Source organism: Myotis lucifugus, unplaced genomic scaffold (genome assembly GCF_000147115.1).
Source record: "Myotis lucifugus unplaced genomic scaffold, Myoluc2.0 scaffold_216, whole genome shotgun sequence".
NCBI classification, from domain to species: domain Eukaryota; kingdom Metazoa; phylum Chordata; class Mammalia; order Chiroptera; family Vespertilionidae; genus Myotis; species Myotis lucifugus.
In genome coordinates, this window is record NW_005871264.1 from 1,774,646 (window position 1) to 1,797,418 (window position 22,773).

General features: G+C 45.7%; 1 protein-coding gene across 1 annotated transcript in view; it reads left to right on the top strand.

Moving 5' to 3' along the window:
• Positions 1 to 22,773, top strand: part of SOBP (sine oculis binding protein homolog) — a 140,103-nt gene that overhangs the window by 73,241 nt on the left and 44,089 nt on the right. The window contains 1 exon segment of the mRNA XM_023761765.1: positions 18,236 to 18,331. Coding sequence (XP_023617533.1) covers positions 18,236 to 18,331 — 96 coding nt within the window.

A 22,773-nucleotide genomic window follows, 5' to 3' on the forward strand; every position in this document is an offset into this window, starting at 1 on the left:
CAGAGCCAGAGACCAAAGTGAACCTAACCTGAGTATTCAGATTAATTGACCAGTCTCTGTACCTTCCGAGACTCTAACCTGCGAAATGGAAATGAAGGAGACTGGGGTGGGAAGGCACCCTGGCTCACCCACCTGTTCCACATACAGTGAAGGCGCTTGAAGTTCTGCAGTGGCTTCCAGCATAATCTTGTACTTTCCCCCAGTGGCTTTCAGCTCAGTTTGTGTCAGCTTATTTGTACAAACAGATTTTTAAAAAATGGTCCCTTGCTAAGGGACCTGACATCTGCCACTCTCAGAAATTAGAAATGACAGATGCCCTGAAGGGTGAAAGGCCGTGGCTGATTTTCTGTAAAAAAATAGAACCCACTTCGACTCCACCCTTCACCAAACAGACAGCGTTGTCTAATCTGCACATTTGGTGGCCATTTCAGGTACTGAAGGAAAAGGCACAGCCTGGCTCTGCTTGTTCACACTGCTGTTTGCTCCTGCAAAACAAAACAAAGGCCATGCATGCTCCTGCCTTTCCTTTCAAGGGTTAATGCAGTGCCCGGTCCATGGGAGCCAGCAGGCGATGGAGTTTCTGATGAGACGCTTGGTGGGTCTGAGTCCTCATGCTTGCTCGCCCTTTGAGGTGCCTTTTATCCGCAGTGGCCACTTCCCCTCTCCACCATGGGAGAGAAAGAAAACAAGCATCAGGACTTTGGAAAGGGAAGGGAATGGAGTTAAATTGAAGACAGAAGATGTTACTGTCTATTTTAGCCTGGCTTTTTAGGAAAGGGGGGCAGGAATTGGAACCAGAAAGCTGTGAGAACTAAGGCAGCTTTAGGGCTTGGCTTCTCTCCACCTCCTCTCTCATGGTTCTGATTTTCCCTGGCTGTCTGCTCCGTGTTTTTCTCTGTGTCAACCAGATTTCTTTGCTTCCCCATAGTTCCTGGTCCTCATCACTTCAGCGTGCATACCTCCATCACGGTGTCACCAGCTCCTCCAACACTGTGACCTTTCGGTTCAGGTCCTGTCATTACCTGTTGCAGTCTTTCCGTGTACTCTAGTTCTTCTTCCTGAGACAGGAAGTCTGAATTAATCAGTTTATATCTTTTTTGCAACAGACCATGTCATGGGTTGCTGGACACCTAATCTAGTGGCTGCCTTTGGGTCGTGCGCATATTTTTGGTCCAGCCAGCTAAGGCTGGGTCACATGGTACAAAACATGGCACACAGCTCCTCAGAAGGGGATGTGGCTGGCAGACACCTTGATTGCTGTCTCGGGTCCACTGTCCAACATTCATTGAGTATTCGCCTGTGTCAAGTACTGTGCTAGGTATCAAGGGAGATCATTCATTTCCTAGTTATGTAGTAAAGAGGGAAGGGCCACAACTAGAAGCAGATAAGATACTAGTATATCAAGGAGCGCATGGGAAGATGGTAGAAATGTAGGCTTAATACTCCATAACCAAAACCCAGAACACACTTTCTTCCTCTTCAGTCTTGCTCCTTGAGTGCGACTGTGAAAGATGGATAGACCCTTAGAAATGAATAAAATTCCAATTGAAAGCCTACATCCAGGGCTCAGCTAAAATCCCATTTCCTCCTGACTACTCCAGCCCAAGAGGATACCCCTTCCTCACTGCCCTGCCTAGCAAGGCCCACATTTCAATAAGAATCTGCCACTATTTTTTCCCCCTCCCTTAATGAGTACAATTAGGCAGGAAACTCCTTAGGAGAAGGGACCAGATCTTAAGCGCCTCTTCCCCATAAATCCCATGGTTGACATTCTGTGAGTTGAGGTGAAAGGACGTCAGAATGCTGGAATGGGTTCCTAGGAGGAGCCTTGGTCAATGACTGAATATACTATGTATTAAATGCAGTCCAGTCCCAAACTTGGTTAGTAAAATTTTGATGATACAAAACAAAATAGCAGTACTTGAAAAGCCCACGAATATAGACTTTGAGGGTTAATTTCTTGATTGAGTAAGGACATGGTGTAGAAAGTAGGTGCTCATAGAAGGGTGAGTTGTGATGCTGAAGGTGGGAGGCCTGGCCCACCAGGGAGGCACCAAAGACTCTGCCAGGAGTGGGTGTGTGGAAGGAGGGGCAGTACTTCCATTCAACTGGCTAGTTCCCTCATGACCTTGTGAAGAGGTCCATTTTAAGAGCCTGGGGCTGTATCCAAGTATGTAATAGTCCTTTCCTGTCAGTTCATATCTACTGTTCAGAACTCTCCATCGAAGAATTTCAGATATAGCAACACTAATTATCACACATTAATCTTCATAGATAGAGTTAAATGGCAAGACTCATTTCCAGTTACTGACTTTACTATAGTTTCTGTGTATCTCAACCCATTTTTTAAAAAAGAAGGCAGCCGTCAACACAAAACAAAGAATAAAGCCGAACAGTGGGAAGTGCAGCAGGTTCGCCTGTGGAGTTCATATAAAACACAATCTTTTAAATATGTATTTCATTGTTTCTAGCAACTTGACAAACTAAAACCATATTGAAAACGAACATGTGATGAAATGAGCCGGAGCATGCCTCAGGCAACTCAATGCTTCCGCCATTGTGGGGTTAACTTCCCCCACTCCCAGCATTGGTGAGAGGGTGAGTCTAAATAACATGGAAACGAAATCATGAATTCCGCACACAGAATAAATGAGGAGAGGAGCCACACACGCTTCAGCATTATTAAGCTTGCTGCTCCTCCCCAACCTCTGATGTTGCACAGACGAAAGGTCAGGAGGGGAGAGATGTGTCCTTGAATGAGAAGGAGCTGCCAGCAGATGGTGGGGACAATATCAGGCATCACTCCGGGCTCCCTCTGCTCTTTTCCTTTTGTATCCTAAGCAACCAGCATCCTGCCCTATTATGACCCCGCATTATAATTTTTCTATACATTTGATTGGATCACCTGGCTAAATCGCAGTTGCTTCATTGTGACACAGGAGGCATCGCCCTTCTCAGCAGGCTGAAAAGGAGCGATAGAGACCTTCATGCATTGACCCCTATTAAAAATTGTCTTCATTTATTAAAGAAATCTTTACATTCTCATGCTTTTCCCCCCCCTCGCATACAAGACTAGGAGAAAAGAAAGGCATGTCTCTGAAGCGAGAAAGGATTTTTATATCAGTCTCCTTCATTAGGGGCCAGTTGCTTTAAAAGTCATTCCTTTATCTGAGGGTCAGGCAAAGGTGGAAGGCCAGAACAATCTGCCCCTTTGCCACTTTTATATCCCAAATATACAGGGAGTTCAGAACCCCGTGCAGTATCAGAGTTTGCTCTTAGAAACCCTTAGGAAGTGAAAATGATAGCAGTGACCTGCTACGGGCAACAGCATCCCATCGCAGGATGGTGGGCTGACGATCTCAAAACAAAACGGAGGACAAAAATAGCCATTTCATCGCTCCCCCTACCAAGGTAAATCTGAGAAATTTCACTGAAAAATTTTCCATATCAGTGTTCAGTGTTCCCCACAATACAGCAGCCGTGGATACCGGCAGAGGTTCCCAGAGAGCCCTGTGTGTGAGGAAGGGAAGCCCCCTCACTGGGCCTGAAAGCACAGGATGAAGGGGCACGAAATAAACGCGGGCTGTGGGTCCCCACCTCGCAGAGCTGCCTTTGTTGCAATGAGTGTGAAGCACATGCCTTAACTTTTCGTTACTTTGGCTTTTTGGCGAGTGTCACATCTTATAAGTCACAGTCTAGCTTCTCCTGTCCGTATCTTGACTGCACAGAAGGTTTCCCAATTTGCAAGCATTTGCAGCACGGCTGGGCCTGGAGATAAAACAGAATGTGTATGTAGTACAGTATGCATTCAACTGATGCACGAGATTCTTCCCACCATATGTGCAAAGTAGTGTGCTTTTCACTCGAGGCGCCCCTGCCAAAACTGCCAGGAGCACATGAATAAGTGCAGGAACCTCACTCCCAACACCAGGCTCCGCCCCTCCCTAGAAGGAGGTCCTTGCTTTTAGCAGCCGCCTGCGTGGTTGCCCCCCTTTAGCTCATTTGTCACAACGTTTTCCACTCACCTTTACACTGCCCTAACCTCATCCTTCTCCTCAGCCCTGCCCGGGGTGCCAGCCATTGTTGAGGTCAGCATGGAGTTCAGGTTGCCCTTCCTGTAGGAGAGGAGAGGGGGTAATTAGCACTTATGCTAATGAGGATGACAAGACTGTGGTTAAAAACTCATCAGTTACATTAATGACAGGAGCCAAACCAGCTGATGTTTTTTTCCTTCCCCTTAAATGTTTATTGTCCTTCATCTCATGCAAAGCATAGCCTGCCAAGCCTTTTTACTCGAAAGTAACATTGGTCTGGTCTTTGTAGATAAATCTTCCAGGGCAACATCTTTCAGGATAAGAAAAAAGAAGTGAGTGACATAGAGGAATTGTATTTTTCACTCACCTCTTGGAATCTGTCTTGAATCTCCTTGTATCCTTTAGCCTATATAACCCACCCAGAGATTTTGAGTGTTTTTTTTTTTTACTTTGATGTTTGCTGCCTAGAATTTGAATCATCACCTCCTTTGGCTTTACTGAAGATTTAATATTTGTTTGAAAGCATGCAGTATTTCTGACCAAAAGATATCAGTGGACACATAGCTCAGACTCTTTTCTTGAGCTAGGTTATCGGTGTTGGGGCATTTACAACCACTCTCATTCAACCAAGTATGGGTAACAAGCAGTAGCCCCACTCCACAGATGGGAAACAGAGTCACAGGCAGTAACTTCCTTTCATCTGTCCTTCAACTTTTCAGCCACCAGTCTGGGAGGTAGGGCTCCTCTACCCACGAGCCCTGCAACAGGGTATGTCCCATGGACAAGAGCGGTTGGTCTGTTTTTGATGAAGGACACCTACGTGTAATAACAGTGCTATTAGAATCCATCTGTTGCAAATAAGTAATTATCTCAACTCTCTACGTGGACCTCATTTCTATCAACTATATCTGCAACACAGAGCACTGTGTGGCTCTGTGAGCTACCCCACCTCTCCTGCCCTGTAGACCCGGGGAATTCTTTGCCTGTGAGGGTACCCTGGGCATAGCAGTGCTCTGGGGTTTCAGCATTGTCCTTAGTCACTGTGGGTGTGGTGGAAGGAGATGTCCACCACAGGGGAAAGAACAGGCTGAAGTAGACACTGTTCATGTGGACATCTGAGTGGGAAGGGAGACAGCTGGGCTAGCGGGTGCTCAACGAGAGGTGGGAGCGGCGTGTTCTGGAAAGATCCAGGACAGGAGATGGTAGGAAGGTTGAGTTGCCCGGGAAATCTGACAGACCATCACGCTGGCCCTGATGGAATCTTCATTCCAGAGGAGAACACTCCTGCATTTGAGCAAATTCACTGTAGAGCAGGACTGGCTCCTGAGCCTTGGAGAGCGCCCTTGGCCGGGCAGGGGCCTTCAGAGCCTCCCCTTGAAGCCCTGGCTTTGGATGCACATCATCACTCTGCAGTGGTGGTGACAGTCACCCCAGAGCTCGGTTCTCATTCACTCGGTAATTGGTTATTTTCACACAAACTGTGACTAAGGAACATGATTACACACCTGTCACCACATGATGGGAAAGAGAGCTGTCTGTGAGCTGAGGAACGGCGCGCTTTCACCCGGTCTCCGTGGAGTCTTCTCCATCAAAGATGTCATTTTTCATTTTTACCTCGAAACAAGACAGACATTACAGCTACGGCCTTGTCTGTATCATTTATAGGAATTGCCGCCACAGACGCTAATCTAAACTAATACGATGTTATTTTGATTATGCCACTGTAGACCTCAGGTCCTAGAGCACAGGCGGGCGGGATGTAGTGTGAAGAAGCACTTGTGGCACCTGTAGAGCAGCTTCTTTTTTAAAAAATATATTTTATTGATTTTTTACAGAGAGGAGGGAGAGAGGTGGAGAGTTAGAAACATCGATGAGAGAGAAATATCGATCAGCTGCCTCCTGCACACTCCCTACTGGGGCTGTGCCCGCAACCAGGGTACATGCCCTTGACCGGAATGGAACCTGGGACCCTTCAGTCTGCAGGCCGACGCTCCATCCACTGAGCCAAACCGGCCAGGGCAGTAGAGTAGCTTCTTGTGACAGAGCAAGGGGTGGGGAGGAATAGAGATGAAAACATTTCATACAGGGAGGACGATTTAAGATGAAATGAATCTTTAAAATAAAAGAAAGCTGTCTGTGAATGCACAGGTGACTGAGGGAGGGATTCTCATTTATGGAGAAGAGATTGCCCGGTGAGTCTGAGTCCTGAGGGCTGTGAAGGAGAGATGATGTGTCAGAAATGGGGATGAACACAATAAAAACAACAAAACTCAAAGGCAACAGTTTTGAGCTGCATTCTAAAACCAACAAGGACGTAATAGATGCTGCAACACTTCGTTGTTTTTTTAAAGCCCTAGCCTTTCGAATAAAAATATAATATGCACTCATCTGCACATTTGCTGAAAATGGTGAGCCAAGTACAGCACTAAATTGTTCAGAGATGCTTCCCCCGCCCCTTTTATCTGCTCTGCCGTTCAGCTTGGGAAGAGACTGGGTCATGGTGTGTGTGTGCTCAAGCCTTGCTGAGCGCTTCAGTCAGCAAGCGATATGGGTGTCCTCTGTTACTCCATAAGAAACGAAGTTGACATGTGGTTAAGTTCGTAGCTGGAAAATAAAGAATAAAGGGAGATGGCATGAATGGTAATGAAAATAACCAACAGTAAAACCTTGGCTAAGTTGCAGGGACCTCCGTGTCCACACTTTCACATCCAACGATTCAACTGAGAATTGAAAATTTGGAGGGTAAGAGCTACGAAGTTGTTAATGTGTACTAGGTAGTGAACATGTGCAGACTTTCCTCTTGTCATTATTGCCTAAAAAATAAAGAATAACAGCCATTTACATAACATGTACAGTATCAGATATTGTAAGTAACTTAGAGCTGACCTAAAGCCCATGGGAGGATGTGTGTAGGTTATATGCAAACACCACGCTATTTTATATAAGGGACTTGAGCATCTGCAGGTTTTGGTATCTGCAGGGGGTCCTGAAACCCACAGGGACAATGAGCCATGACTTCTTTCTCTGCCTTCAAGCAATCTCTATGGTTCCTGTGGCTCACGGTCAGCCAAGCTGCTTCTGCTGACGGTGCTGCAGCAGAAGAGCCAGTGTGGGGTGGGGGTTGAGCCTGTGCCTGGTGTCACCACACGCGTGTTCAGAGCCCAGCTTTGCCATTCGTTCATAAGCTCTTTAGCTTTGGACAAGTTACTTAACTTCCCTACACTTCAGATTCCTTGCTGGCAAAATGGAGGTGGGAATGGTAGTACAGACCTGGAAGCACTTGGAGAGCTTTAATGAGTTGATGTCCCCAAAATGCTTAGCATGGTGCCCGGCACAGCACAGACTTCCATCTTCATGTTAATGTCAAGGGACTTCTATACTGAGTTCTCTTCCCTCTGGGTGACAGTTCTCTTCCCTCTGGGTGACAGCTCTGTGAGGCAGTCATTGAGTTGGAAGTTTCTGGAAGTGGCGATAGTCTCTTCAATCGGGTCCAGTCGTCTGTGGTCCGAGAACCTCCTTCCAGTGTGGTTCCCAGGTAGCTCATAGCTAGAACTGCACTGGGCAGTGAGATAGCAGGGTGCAGAGGAAATGGACTCCATTGGGAATTTTGGTAACCAGAAAGGCTGGGTGAGGGAGGCTATATGTCCACTGATATCTTTTGGTCAGAAATACTGCATGCTTTCAAACAAATATTAAATCTTCAGTAAAGCCAAAGGAGGTGATGATTCCAATTTGGAGCAAATAGGAAGGGCGGGGTTGCTCACTGTGCAGGGAAAAAACACACCTTGTTCCCAGTTACACTAAAAAGGGAGATGATGTGGAAACTCAGGTCACTTTTTGTCTTTCGTCACCTGGGTTTCAATCCTTTAATATCTATACCTCCTGGAAATGTAATAATAATAATAATAGTGATAACCATGATAATAATGAGACAGAGGAGCAACTTTTAGATGAGGTTATCATCTAAAAATGGACCTTAAACCCATACTCAGCTGTTGGCTTCGACAGACTCTTCTCTCAACACCAAATTCTGCTTGAGCGATTATCCTCTATTTAAACATGCCACACTCCCACCTTTTATTACCTCCATTCATCATCTGCAGAATGGCTGGGATTTAAAATTAAGACTCCGGAGAGAGTCATTTGAGCAGAGGTTGTTATTTCTGACGCCCCTTTGCTGCTATCTTTGCACTTGGCTCCTCAGACTGGCTGATTGGTCCTGAGTTTAGGCAATTTAGACTTTGTCCCTCGAAGCCCCTGTTAACAGGTCAGGTGCACATGGATTGTCATTGGAGCTGTCAGGAAGACCATCCTGTTCAGAGGCACATCCCCCCTCACCCAGGGGCAGGGGGAACAGATGTGTCTCCCTGTCTTTCTCCTTTGCCTGCTTCCTCTGGCATCAGTCACAGCCTCACTCCACGTGGGTCAGGACACTTGCGTGGACAGTGCACAGTAACAGTCAGGATTTTATTCCTAGTCCTAGTCTTTCTTCTTCATGTTCAGGCCAATTTTAGATCTTTACAGACATGCGTAATTCTCACTTCCATTTCTTACAGAAGAAATCATATCTTTAAGATAAATTGTATATGGGGCACCATTATAGGATGTTGACTATAAAACTGTCCCAGGCCAGAGCAGTGACCCTCCTGTGGCATCCAGAGTGGAGGACTAGGGTGGCCTGTCAAAGGTGATGTTAGTGACAGACAGAAAACTCAAGCTAGGCCAAGTGTACAGGTCAGAGGGCCCAAGGCAGGGCAAGAGTCAGGGTGAAAGTCCAGAGCTGGGGATGGTGTGGAAGTGGGCTCGAACTGGAGCTGGTGGGGAACCAGTGACAGGAGTGCAGGGGGATTACTGAGAGCACTTTGAGGCATCTGTAAGCCCACTCTGTAGGTTGATGGGCACCCAGAGATGGGGTGGACTGAAGTTTAGTATATGAATCATCCAGAGAGAATGTAGGCAACACTGTTGTATCCAGACCCTGTTTATGGCATTTCTGTCGTTGCTGGTGGGAGTAAAGAAAGCTAAGTTGGGCAGAGTAGGGAATCTTTCTTACAGATAACAATTGTGACATCATGAATCCTTTGAAAAGGATTGCAGCTAATTCAGAATTTATAGTCCTTGACCTCAGAATTAGAAGCTAATTCAGGGACACCCCTTGTTTTAGTCTGTGACTCACAGCTGTCCATGACCATCATCAGTGGGGTATGCCCTTTGAGTCATTTCTTCTATAAGTAGTGGTGTGAGTTGTGCACCAATTCATGCACATCCTCTCCCATGTTCCAATGTCTGTCTCCCCTTTGCCAAGACCTGTAGGTGTATGATGTGGCAGGTCAGATGAAGGGTGACTGGGACACAGAGCAGGCTAACTTTCCCAGGAAGACTGTGACCCAAGTCTCAGTCACCTGATCAGGTTGCATTACTGCTGCTCTGCCTCTGTTTCTAGGAGTGGAGGGTGTAGCGGTCTTCGCCAGAGGCTGGTGAACTGGCCTCCGGATCTGCAGGCCCCCACTGTCCAGCTAGGCAAGTCCACAGACTCAGTCCCACCAATTTGTCCAAGGGTCTCCACAGCTTCAATGAACGGAGTCATGTTAACCAAAGCCACAGTCCCCATTTATATACCAGAGAGCCAAGACTTGATGAGCTAAGACACATAGGCATCCTTTATAGTCTGTACAGCATCATCTATGGTATCAATAAAAATTATATAATATCGATAATGCTATTAGAAATTTACCAAGGACATTGTGATAAAGGATCTGAATTGCTGAGTGAGCTGTGTAGGCATGTCCTTCTGGAATTGATGGGCTCAGGTATCCGAGGGTTACTTCATAAGAATCAGGTTAAAGAGGCTGGTTTGTTTTATGAATTAATTTTATAAATTTTGAAGTACCATCTCCCTTAGGCTGTGCTAGAGACCTACTGACTCATGCTCGCTCTGGCCTCTCTTTTCCTAGGTCCTCTCAGACCACCCTGCCCCCTTCAGTTATATTTGTCATTAAATACCCTCCTTTCTCCATTTCCTTGCTGTATTCACTCTTGGAATGCTAAAACCAAGGAATTATGAAAACCTTCCTTAATTAATAACACATTTTAAAATTAATGACATTAGTATTTTCGAGTTATTCCACATTTAATTTATATATCATTCTTACCACTAGCAGGGTTTAGAGCGAGGACTCTGGAGGCAGACACCCCTAGTTTGAATCCTGGTTCCACTACTTATTAGCTGTGTGACTTTGCATAAATTACACAGTCTCTCTCCTGAGGTCCAATTCCCTCATATGCAAGTGGAAGCTAGTACCTACCTCGTCAGTTTTGGTTTTGGTACATGTATGAGTGCGTGTTAAACGGGTTGATGCATATACAGCATTTAGAACGGTGTCTGATGTATACATAGGAGCTGTGGGAATGTTAGCTGTTGCTCTGAATTCCTGAAAATATCCAGAGCAGCATCTTCATCTGGTTCTAGTGTGTTTCCTGTTCCCACGTGAGGCCAGGTTACTGGGGGAGACTTCCTGTGGATAGTAAATTGCCTCCATGACATCTGCATCCTTCCCTAGCCTTGCAGATGGGTCCTTCCCTAGCCTTGCAGCCCCTGCCTGTTTCACATCATCTCTAATTTCTCAGGCCCATCACGAGGCCTGTGCACACTGACATGAGGCCAGTCCCTTCTGCCTCGTGATTTCAGGGAACAGGAACAAAAGGACCACCTGAAATGCCTAGATCAGGCCAATTATTTGAGCATTTTATAGGCGCCAGCCAGGAGCAAAGTGGAATCATCTGCATTTCCCTGCCTTTTGTTTCCCTCATGGGTCCCTGGGTAATAGATGCAAATGAAGAGTAAAAAAGCAAAAGGCTAGCGGTGGACCGAGGCAGGAGGTGGAGGGAGGGGCGTAGTCAAGTAGCCTGGATAATCCACTGTGGATCAAGGGTCCTGGGATAATCAGGAGCTGCCTGGGAAGCCATGGCTGTGTGCATGGCTTTCGCAGAGAAGAGAAAGGAACTGGGCTGTGTGCTCTGGCTGCTGGGCCTTACCTGTGGACCCTTTGAAAAAACACACAAAAACACAAAAAACAGTTCTTCCCAAACAAAGACACTCAGCTGACCTGACAAAGAGCAGTTCCAGATAAATCCAGAAGGGTCACCTGTCTAATAAAGGAGAAAATAGATTAGGAAAAATGAGAAGCAAACACAAGGATTTTCAGACCCGCTTAGCAACGGCTCTGATTATTCTAGACACAGCTGGAATGTGCCGGGACGAGCGTGATGGATGTTAGTTCACAAGGTAGCTGTAATTCAGGCTGATGTGGAATCTGCTGCCGTAACTGTCATGCAGTCCATTAGGGCCCCTGAGTGAGGGCAGCCATTCATCAGGCCCCAGATCAGCCCGCAGTCCCACAGGCTCGCAGTGCCAGTGGCTCCGACCTGACATCGTTTAAGGAGATGCTCATGGAGGCCGTAAACATGATTCGATTCCCATTATCTTCATGTTGCATAGTTGTTGCCATTATTCTTTGAAGACACCAACTTGGATATTAAAAATTTATGATATATATAAAGGTTTGCAGGGAGTGAAAAAAATAGCTGCAGCCAATCAGTCCTTGCCATCCATCAGAGATGTGTGAGCTGTCAGAGGAGCCTGAAGTGGTGTGGAGAGCCCCTCCGCCTGCTGGGCGAGGACGATGGAGAAAGAACGTCACTGGTCAACAGCTTCTCCCTGGGTCCCCATGCAGAATGGACATTCAAATACATTTTGTTACGGAGTAAAACAGCACCACTGCAGGAATCGCATAGTCAGTCTTCAATGACGAGCTGATGAAAGGGTGGGCAAGGCCTCCCGATGCAAAGATTAGTAGGAACGTGAATTGAGCAGATGCCTGGGTCCACATGTCTGGGTGCCTGGGGTACCTCCAGATTAGGGAACCTGATGCTGGGTGGGAGTCCTCTGTCCAGGAGAAAGGCCTCTACCCACGCTGCGTGCACACACAGTCCTGCCATGAGCCCTGCAACTCTGTGATCTGTGCAGAGACCTGGATATTTGCATAGAAACAATTCATAATTAAGAAGTATTCATTGTAGAAGTAGGCAGTTCACAGGGGAGAGAAACAAAACACGTCTGAGCCCCCCTGGCTTCCAGAGGAGCAAAGGTTAAGGACTCCATTTAACACGTATTTACAGGATCGTTTGTTATACGGAGTGCTCCGCTGAGCATGGGGCTTCACCCATAATGCATGGTCTCTGCCCTCAAGCAGTGTCCAGTCTGGTAGGCAGATCAGACATGAGTCACATCCAGGATGAGTTACCCCAGGAGACCCAGACTGACTGGGACACTATTACCAGGTGAGAGACAGGGAGCAAAGCACCAGATGGGTTCATCTAGGAATGCACTTTCGGGGATGAGACAAAAAACAGAGGTTAGATTAACCTTTGGTAGGCAAAGGTCGGGTTAGGGGGACGCAGAGGAGAGAAACATGTGGAATAAAAGGATTATCGGCCAATTATTGACTTGAGTACAATACCTGCAGTGAGGCTAAGACCCTTGGTTCTAACCAAGTGGGAAGGACAGGTGTTGGGCAGAAGCGCATGGGATAGTCAGTGCAGGTCCAGCTGTGAGGCAGGTGTGATCAGAGAGCCCTGGCAGAGACCTGCTGAGGCTCAGGTATGAAAACAACTCCTGAGGTTCAGGGGGCAGAACACTTACTTTTGGAGACTGGAGTGCAAGGCAGAATGTCTACTTGCCAGGGTTAAAGGATAGGAACCCTTTCATTCATTCACTCATCATTTATGGGGCCCTTATGATATGCCAGGAACTAGATGAGGCTCTAGAGACTTGCAGCTGAGTAGAACACAGTTTCTGCACTCACGGACCTCACAGGTTCCTGGGGAAGGCAAACATAGATGGTCCTAAGACAGTGTGATGGGTGGAATGGTTATAGACAGGGACAGGGGCACAGGAGGAAGGGGTCTTGAATGGCATCCTAAAAGCACTGCAGTCTGAACTAATGCTTAAAATGCATACGAATTTTCCAGAAGCGAGGAAGAGAGGTGGAATCTGGTTTTACCCTCAGAAAATGAGGTAAAGTACAGGAACTCAGTTGAAGTGACAGGAACTCAGGGACATTAGTCATGAGGAGTTGGGCCACCAAGATGAGAATAACTGGGCAGTGACTCACGTGGGCACAGAGCTACTCTGCAGGCCTCCGTGTGTTATTCCAGCCCAGGGAGCTTCATTGAGGGGCAGAGAAAATGGGCTGACCTATGTCACATTCACAACACACTGAAAGGCCGCACCTGACAGCTGCCGTGTAGCCCTCTCTGAGCCTCCTCAAGAGAATGTGCGTAGGCATGTGACAAGGGAAGGATAGGCCAGACATGGGATATCATAACATGAAATTCTAAGAGTTTTCAGACGTGGTATTCCCCCTGCTTTTATCTTGAATTTTGAAAAAGAAATTCTATTGCTTCTGGTTCAAAAAGTTATTTATAAAGTGTAAAACCCTCCTTCCCCACAACTAGTCATCTCTAAACTTATTCCTGCAACGTTGAGATGCACTATTTTTGATGCTCCCAAGTCTGGGAGCGATACCACATGTGTGAGCCGCCATGAGCCGCATCTGCTGCAGCCTTGGAAGGCTGAGCCTGGAGGCTCTGCAGAGCTCGCCCAGCTCTCCTTCCAGCCAGAACCTTTCCTTGTTTCCAAAAGAAATTCTGGAATCACGACGACACAGAGGTGCAAACGCCTGTTCACTGCAAGGAGGTGGGAACTCTGAAGCCTGATGACCTTTAGACTTAAATGGCAACGGTGTCCACCTTTTCCCTGAGTCAGAAACATCTCACTTTTCTGGGGTGGGTGGGTGGAGCTGTGTCTAGAAGACCCCGCATTGTCCAGAGGAGTCTTCCAGAAGAGAAAGAATGTTGCTCTTGCTGGAATATGCACATGCCACCCAGACTTTGGCCCAAGGAAGAAGTAGTTTCTTTGAAAGAGCACTAAAGATTGTTGTGGGGAAGAATCAAAATAAAAAAGTGAATTAGTGATGATTCACAGGGAAAGAGGGGTGAAGACAAAGTTTGTTTAGGCAGGGGTTTTTGAAGTAGAGAGGCAATTAGTCTAAGTTGCTCACATAACCTAGTATTTATTCAAATGCTAGGCACTGCATGAGAATGGATAAATGGCTATCAGCAAGATGGGGCGATCTCCTTGCAGTTTAATTGAAGACTTTTAATTTTTATTTCTATTTGATGGCATAAGTAAAGGTGTCTTAGGATAATAGATCAAAAATGCACCTTTGGTCTGACAATCATATTTGTAGTCAAACGTAAAACAATAGTTTCCCATTTGCTTTTTCCCATGGTGGGCATACATGTCCTAACATGTTAGGATAAGACTGTTGAGAATACGACACATGGAGAGAGTTAGTTCATTATGATGTAGCTGGACATTTCTTATGTCAGAATGGGTCATTCCAGAACAAAGTCAGACATCAACACAGGTCTCCTGGCCCCAGTAGATCCCAAGAGCTGGGAGTAGGGTAGTCTGCCTGAGATAGGCAAATAGAGAAGGCATCATCCATAGAGAGTTTAAGAACACTAATAAGACCAGATGAACGTCGGCCTGCTTTATATTATTACCATGACCGGTGATTCTGAGCATCTTCAGGGCTCAAACACCCCTCCCTGAAGGGGTCATCAGCTCTCTCTGCCCTCCCCCAACCTGGCAGATATGCTGTTGTCTGCCAGCCCAAATGGGGCAGATGTAGAAGAAGGCCCTGGCTTCCCTGTAGAAGAGGTTCTAAAATGTTCTAAAATGATTTGACATGGAGGGTAAGGAAGTTCCCTCAGATTTTGTCTACCATTGTCACCAAGTTGCTGCTGCGGAATGATGATGGAACCCACACGTGCAGAGCACTTACTGCGTACCCGGCTGTGGCTCCACCACCCTCCCCTCGGGGAGCTTCCAGTCTAGTGAGAGAGGCACAAATCCCACCACCCAGCGGCAGGGTGCACCTGTGCCTATTCCAAGAGAGGGCAGCGTGGAGATATGGACTTGGTTCGAGAGGCCCAGGAAGGCCTCCTAGGAAGTGTCTAGTAGTTCTTCTAAGACTATTTGTTACACCAGAAACTAAAGATAATTTTTTGCCCACAAGTAGCTAGTCAAGTCATTTCTTGAATCTTTAGGGTGAGACCCACCTCAGGGGCCACATCCTTTCTCCTCCTAGTGTTGTGAGCAGGTCACTCCGATGTGGTTAGAGAATGTTCTGAAAACTCTGCCAAGAGCCTCCTCCTGATACCAGTCAGCACTCTCCTTAGATCAGTGGTTCTCAGCCCCGCTCGAACATTACCATCACCTGAGAGCTTTTTATTAAAACAAAACAAAACAAAACAAAAAACCCACAAAAACACTCTGGGCCAATTACTAAATTGGAATCTTGGAAAGGTGAGGGGAGGTCAGGGACCAACATGTTAGCAAAACAATCAGCCCAGATGATTCTAACATGCAGCCAGTATAGAGAACTACTGCCATACATGCATGAGGTTAGTTTAATTTAGTCAGGTAAGAATAATAAAAAATTTACCTTAAAAATCTTCAGCATGCAGAGGGAGCCACTTTGGAGACAGGTGTGTGTGTGTGTGTGTGCAACACAACCACGTGGGGTGGTCGTGCCGGTCTCCCTGCACGCTGTGCGCTTTCCGTCTCTGGCACGCGGTGGAAACACGGCCAGTGGCGCTCCCTGGACCCGGAATCAGGTTGATTGTCAGAGGCAGACCATGTCCAGGGCTCTGGGAGTTTGCTGCAGAGGCAGGTACATGCCTCAATAAAGAAGCAAGTTTCTGGCTTTCTGTCTTCACTTCCAACCACCCCACACCCCCTCTCCCGTTTCTTGCACTGCTGCTTTGCTTAACCTCCTAAATTAAGAGGCTTAATGTGAAATCCGTAGCCTTTTTGAGGAAGCACATTCAAGCCTTAGATTTGTTTTCTTCCTTTAAAAAACATAAAAAGCCCTGTGAGCACCTTACATATAAGTGGAATGAACGTATTTTTCCCACTAATGTTGAAAATATCCCCAGGCATCTGGTGTGTATGAATGTGTATAGAGAGTACATGCATAATAAACATATCCCACCTTATGAATATTTATACACAAGATACATATATATTGAGTGTAGACATACATATGTAAATAGTAGCCCTTGTAAACTATCTGCAAAGTGTGTTTCCAAGCATATGTATTCCAGTGTATCAGGAATATAATAAACCTCCCACCAAGCTTAGCATATTTTGAGGTGGCATTTTCTACAGAGTTGTTATGGTAGGGTCTAGTTACCATCCTTGTATGGGTTTTTCCCATCACCTAGATGTTTGTTAAGTACTGACTGAAAATAAGGCACCGGGCATGGCAGAGTAAGAAAGATAAGAAAGATGTCCCTACCTCCGAAAGGCCTGCGCCTCACAGAGTGGCTTCAATTTCAGCTACGAAGAATCTGACATTGTCCTGCCCACCAGCACTTTACTACCTTCTTACACCCGCCTTTCTGTATACACTCCACATTAACACAGGCCCCCTTTAAGGCTGTGTGAAACCCTCATGGAGCTGCAGACTAGCACTGATGCAGTGAGAAGAAACATCGCTGGTTTCTCTGTCACATGTAGTCCAATCTTTTAACTGTGTTTTTATTTTACTCTGATTGGGTGGTGGAGGTGGTGGTGGAGGTGGTGGTGGGGTACCATACAAAGGCACTAAATCCCAGTGATATTGATCAATCTCAAAAATGAAACCAAAACAGAGCCATCTCTCCCCCTCACAAACTTCTCAAAACCCACATATTACCGCCTAGGACATTCCACTTCCAAATTGTATCCAGTTCCCACCCTGCCATACGTAGCAGCAGCCTTTATTGAAAACAAGCAATCCATTCTCGATCGCACCCAGCACGGATCCCTTTCTAGAAGGACAGTCCCCGTCCCGCCGAGGCGCTCTGAGTGACACGTGTCAGCGGGAAGATCTCACTCCATTAGGGGAGAAACAGCCCGTGGGCGCTGTCACCGCTGTGCCTCAGACGTGCGCTCATTGTTTCCTCCGCCTCAATCCATACATCACAACAGGTAGTTCTCAGCTGCTCCCCTGGTGCCAGACATACATTTTATCTAAAGAGACAGCAGACAGAACTACCTGCTGCTTCCTGTGCAGCTCTCCCTGTGTTTCTCTCCTCTTTCCTACTTCGCTTGGGCTTTTAAAAACCAGCTGGCAGGGAGCCAGGAGCTCATCATTTTAATGCAGTGCAAAATGGAATATGCATAATTATATGCAAGCCATATGTGAGGGAGACAGCTCAGCTGTGAATTTCAGGAGGCCAGGAAGGAGCGAGCCGTTAGGGCTACGATGAGATGAGAGCAGAGCCGAGTGCAAGTGTCACCCAAATGAGTGATTTAATGAGTGTGCTGCAGACACGCCTCCTTTCACCTACCTCTCCCTTCTCTCCAACTCCAAACCAGCAACCGGTGGAGATTAGAAAGAGAAGACGGTGTGCAAGCGGTATTGCTGATGGGTTCTGTTCATGTCTCCATTTACACTTCAGCTTTCTTAATTAACAGCGTAGATCAAAATAACCAGTAACTTTTAATGCAGCTTCTTAATTAAATCTATTTTTTTTTTACTGCATTTGATTGAAGAATCATTGTTCTTACGAGATCATTGCTCCTTTCGGATTTTTATTTAAAAATCGAGGGGAATCAGTTTATCTCTAATAGTATTACAATGCAAAATATAACTATGCAAATTGCTTTTCTTATGGCCTTGCTATCAGAATTTTTTAAAAGTGCATTATCTAGAGATTGCTTAAGCATGCCAAAAAGTTTAAACACATATGTATGTCAGATAATCCTAAATGTACAACCAAAGTCACTGAAAGACTACAGTGGTGGCGATTTCCAACAAAATGATTTACTGTTGGTTGGCTTAATATTTAAAAATGTTAAATATTGCACCACAAGGAATTTGCATGTTCAAACTAAACTATGTGAAGAAAAATAAATCCCAAATTTTGATATCTAAAAGGCATACTGCGTGTTTAAACAAACTTCTTAATGATGTTGTTATTTCTGGATTCCCGTTTGTTTAATGATCTGAGCTGTTATGCTTTTAGCTTTTTTTTTTCTTCCATTATTTGTAAGTCCCTAAATAGGCCATTATATTTCCCTTCAGGCTAGAGATGAAGATGGACATGCTGAAAATTTCCCCCAGCAGCACTATGCTAAGGAAACTCCAAGGCTTGCCTTCAAGAATAACTGCGAACTACTTGTAAGAATAATATACTTACAACAAGTCTAGAATGTTACTTTAGCACAGTGAAAACAGTTTTTGAAAGGGTTTGTTCATTATTACATAATTTATGAAGTATTATAGTTTTTTCTGTATAGAGTTCTAAATGCTAATTCTGATATCACTGAATATTAATTATAAGATCTCAAGTTGTTTGCAAATCTTTTATATCTGATTATAGAGCTTGGATGGCCCTGTCTTTATTAGCTTGTTTTGTATAGTAGTTTATAAGCAGCCGTTTGGAGAATGGCTAGTAAAGTTAAAAATATAGAGAAATGCAGTTGATACATGGAGCTTGGAAAAAAAACAGTCCCACCCCCCACCCTCCTCCTACTTCCTAATTGTGCACTATTTTAGGAGACGACGTGGTAATATTTTGTTCTGCTAGGAAAGATAGCAGGGTTGACATGCAGTTCTCCCTTTAGCATTCAAGTATTCCTACAGCCTCTTGCCAAACTCAGTCAGGCACTTTCGTCTCTCCTAAGTTGAAGTCAAAGCAGCGACAGGATGCGGGATGTTTACACGTCGCGAGAGAGAGGATATCAGCTGTGACAGGGACTCCGTTCCAATGCAGGGTTAATTTGCTGTTCATTTTAGCATTTACAGCGAGACAAGATGAAAAGCAAGCAGGAATGCCTATTATATTTCTATTAAATGAATCTGTTGGGACCTAATGTTCTTGATTAGCTTTTGAGAATGAGTACTCCGCAATGCGTTTTCAGTTTACCTAAAGTAAACAGAGAATGAATTGTCATTTATTTAGAGATTCACATACTGCTTTGGAAAATGAAGCTTTATGAGGGATCGAGCTAGGTTGTCCCTAAATGTTCTTTTCTTTTCAATTGCATTAAAGCAAAACATTTGCTCCCACTAAATGCAAACGCTGAACGAGAATGAGGATGTCCAGTTGTTACGCTTCGAAGTAGTCTCATTTCTGCGTAGTGTTTTGGCAGAACACAGTGCCGCCCTGCCAGGTCTCAGCATTAGGAAATCCCACATGTAACAGTGTTTGGACTTAGCTCTGATACCAAGTATTCATTAAAAACAAAGTGTCCAAAGAGCAGGAGAAGAGAGAAAAATACAGTTTTTACCCAGTCCAGCCGCAGTAGTTAGATGTTGACAGCAAGAAACTCCTTTCCCAGCCCCACCGTCTGCGCGGTTACAATAGCACCACTCATTCTCTGCGTGGAGTCCCTTGACCAGCCAATCCGCAGGCAAATTTGCTGCTTGTAAATGCAGTTTTCCCCCTGAAAATGGAGCTACCTTGTATTTTATCTTAGGGCTCTTAAGCTTCCAGGCCTGCTAGCATTACCTCTTTGGGGGAAACCCTTTACATTCGGTTCCGTTTTAATGTTATCCAGCAGGAAACCAGAGGGGCCATGTAGGCGATGTTTTGGTATCAGAATGCTTTTGGGAGTCACTTACTACTTTTTGGATAAATTGTTACAAGTGCTATGCCCTATTTGTTGTTTTTTTTCTTTTCTATTTACTAGAAAAATTAATGTGCCGGAGTCTTGGTTGTGGTCATTGTATACTAGAGGAAAAGTAAAACGTACATGTGAAGTGTTCTTCAGCTATCTTTAGAGAAAATACACGTTTAGTCCTTGCTGTGCTTAAGCACAACATTGTGTTGGCAGTAGTTTTGAGAGGTTGGTACAATCTTAGTTCTTCTAAGCCACTGTTAGAAATGTTTTATTTTTGGTCAGCATATGATAAAAGAAAAAGGAGAAGAAAGAGAAAAAAAAACAAGTAAGCTTATGTCTCCAGGGAGAAATCAATTTTTTTTCAGCTGCAAGAGAAGCAATGGTTTTTGGCTGGTTATGAAGCCCTGAGAAGCTTTGCTTCTATATGAAAGAGACCTGTTCATTATTAAGAAAGAAATAGGAAGTCCTTGGAGTTTTCTTAGTGCAGCTCAGAGCAAATTTGTAAAGAATTCACGAGAGGGGATTGCAGGCTCGCTCCAAAGTGCTTTCTTAGCTTAAGGCTGGTTCTGCCATCGTGCCTGGTTCCCGGCAGTAAGAGCAGTGGGCAGTTTACAAAGTGGGGGAGCCTGGGGGTGCCCATGGCTCTTGGGAGAAAGCATTGAGGGCACAGGTTACTCCTAGGCTCCCAGGCCATCAGGAGCTCATGTCTGGAAGGCTAACCCTCTGGGCCACAGGTGTTGACAGAAAGTGCCCTGGCCAGGTAGCCTCTGACTCTGCTATTGACTCTTGATTGTCTCTGACCTCCACCCACACCCCCAGCCTCTGCTTCTCGGGAGGGAGAGGAATATGAAGGAACCCAAACAAAAGCAGAATAAAATCAAATGCTGGGACATACAAGTATGTGCCATCAGCAGGCACCGACAAAGAAAGCACTGGCTGGTAGGAAAGTCTGCTCTGCAGCTGTAGATTTCCTGTAGGGCATTGATGTTTCTGTTTAAATCCCAAACTGTGATATGTGCCCTCACACTTAATGTCTGGCACGGATGACTATTTAGCCCAGTGGCCAAGGCTCTCTGATGCTTTTTATTAATTTTGAAAATACAAGGCTATCAAGGTGAATGACATCAGATAAAACTCGAGTACTGTATTCAGGGTGGCCCCATCTTCCTCCTCATAGATAGGTGTACATACACACACACACACACACACACACACACACACACACACACACCAGGGTATTTTGCTGGCATATCTAAATTTATGACCAAGGCAGATAACTTTCAATAAAAGAAACTGTAAGAAATTCACCTCACATTAACATCACAGCAGAATGGGAGCCCAGAAGAGGAAATATTTAGAGCCAAGCACGGGTGACTAGCCTTTGCCCCAAATTTCAACACCAATGTTGGTCCCTTTACCATTATTGCCGCATTCTTTTGGGACTAGTGGGCCTTCTCATTTCCTCGATGGAAATGCTCATATCTATGGTGGGAGGTGGATTAAGAGCTAGAGAGGAGGACCTTAATCATATATGAGTTCACAACCTTCTCATCAGCCGGTACTTTCTCAGTCCCTGAGAGCCAGCTGGGAGTAAGACCTTGCAGAGTTACAACATCAGCAGGGTCCTTGGAGGGAGAGGACCTGTAACTAGAAGAAAAATGTTGAAAGGGTTTGGGGAAAGGAACTGAAGGCAACTGAGCCTATTCCGCAAGTGTTTCGGGCCAGCCCAGAGAACATCACTGCATTCAGGAAGAAGGTCAAACTATAGTCAAAGAACAGCAGCAACGATGTAGTGTATATTTGGTTAGAAAGAAAGCAGGTTTAGGAAGTCTGAAAGGGGAAGTAAGAGAAAGGAAACTCGGTGGGGGGGGGGCAGGGGGGGGGGAATCAGCCTGTCTTCCTCAGTTTCGGATTCCCAAGACATTATCCAAAGTCCCACTCCCTTGGCATTTCCTAAGGCTGCCAGGGATGGGGGTTTACAGAGGGAGAGGGAGGGACCCACAGCTGGGAGGTGAATAAAAATAGCACGGGGAAGAATTCTTTCTGGTCACTTACAGTGCCAGCGTGGGGAGAAGATGAAAACTATTTTAGTTTGGTGGCCTTCTGGACATGTTGGGAGATGTTGGGGAGGAGAGATGCTTAGGCAGTTCAGGGGGCTGGTTTCCATCTCATTTCCTTGTGCAGGCAGACTGGTAGATGACAAGAACTGGACCTAGTCCTTCGTCAGCACTGTGAACACCGAAAGCTCTGTAGTAATACAGGGTCCAGTTAACAAGATGTTATGTAACATCTTCTGTGTATATGGCGCTATACCAGACCGTGCTTGTGGGGCACACAAAATAGAAAAAGGCACAGTCCCTGCCCTGAAGGAGCGTACAGTTCAGTAGGAAGATGAGGTTAAACAGTGTTATAGTCATCGGGAACGTGGACTGTCAGGTCTTTCTGAAAGTTAGAATTTGGCCCCAGCTAGACCTTAATTTACGCTACGTCATTCTGACGGTATAACGCAGTGGTCGGCAAACCATGGCTCACAGCCACATGTGGCTCTTTGGCCCCTTGAGTGTGGCTCTTCCACAAAATACCACGTGCGGGAGTGCACGTACAGTGTGATTGAAACTTCGTGGCCCGTGCGCAGAAGTTGGTTTTCGGCCTGGGCGAGTCTATTTTGAAGAAGTGGCGTTAGAAGAAGTGGGGGGTGACCGTCGGCGCGGGGGAGGTACATTGTTTTGAGGTACGTTCGCTGAGGTGAAGGCCACCCACCACTTCTTGAGACGCTCTTCTTCCAAATAGATTGGTCAAGACCGAACATAATTTTGAGAGAGTGAAGTGTTGTTTTTGAAGCACGCGCACTACCGGATTGTGTTTTTTGGGGGGCGTTGCTCCCTGGGCACAGAACTAATGTGGTGTAATCTCCATCCAGTCCCCCGGGCCTTTTATCTCCTGTAGAAGTGCTGGGGCAATTTAGAGTCTGTGGTACTACACTCTTTTTTTTGGAAG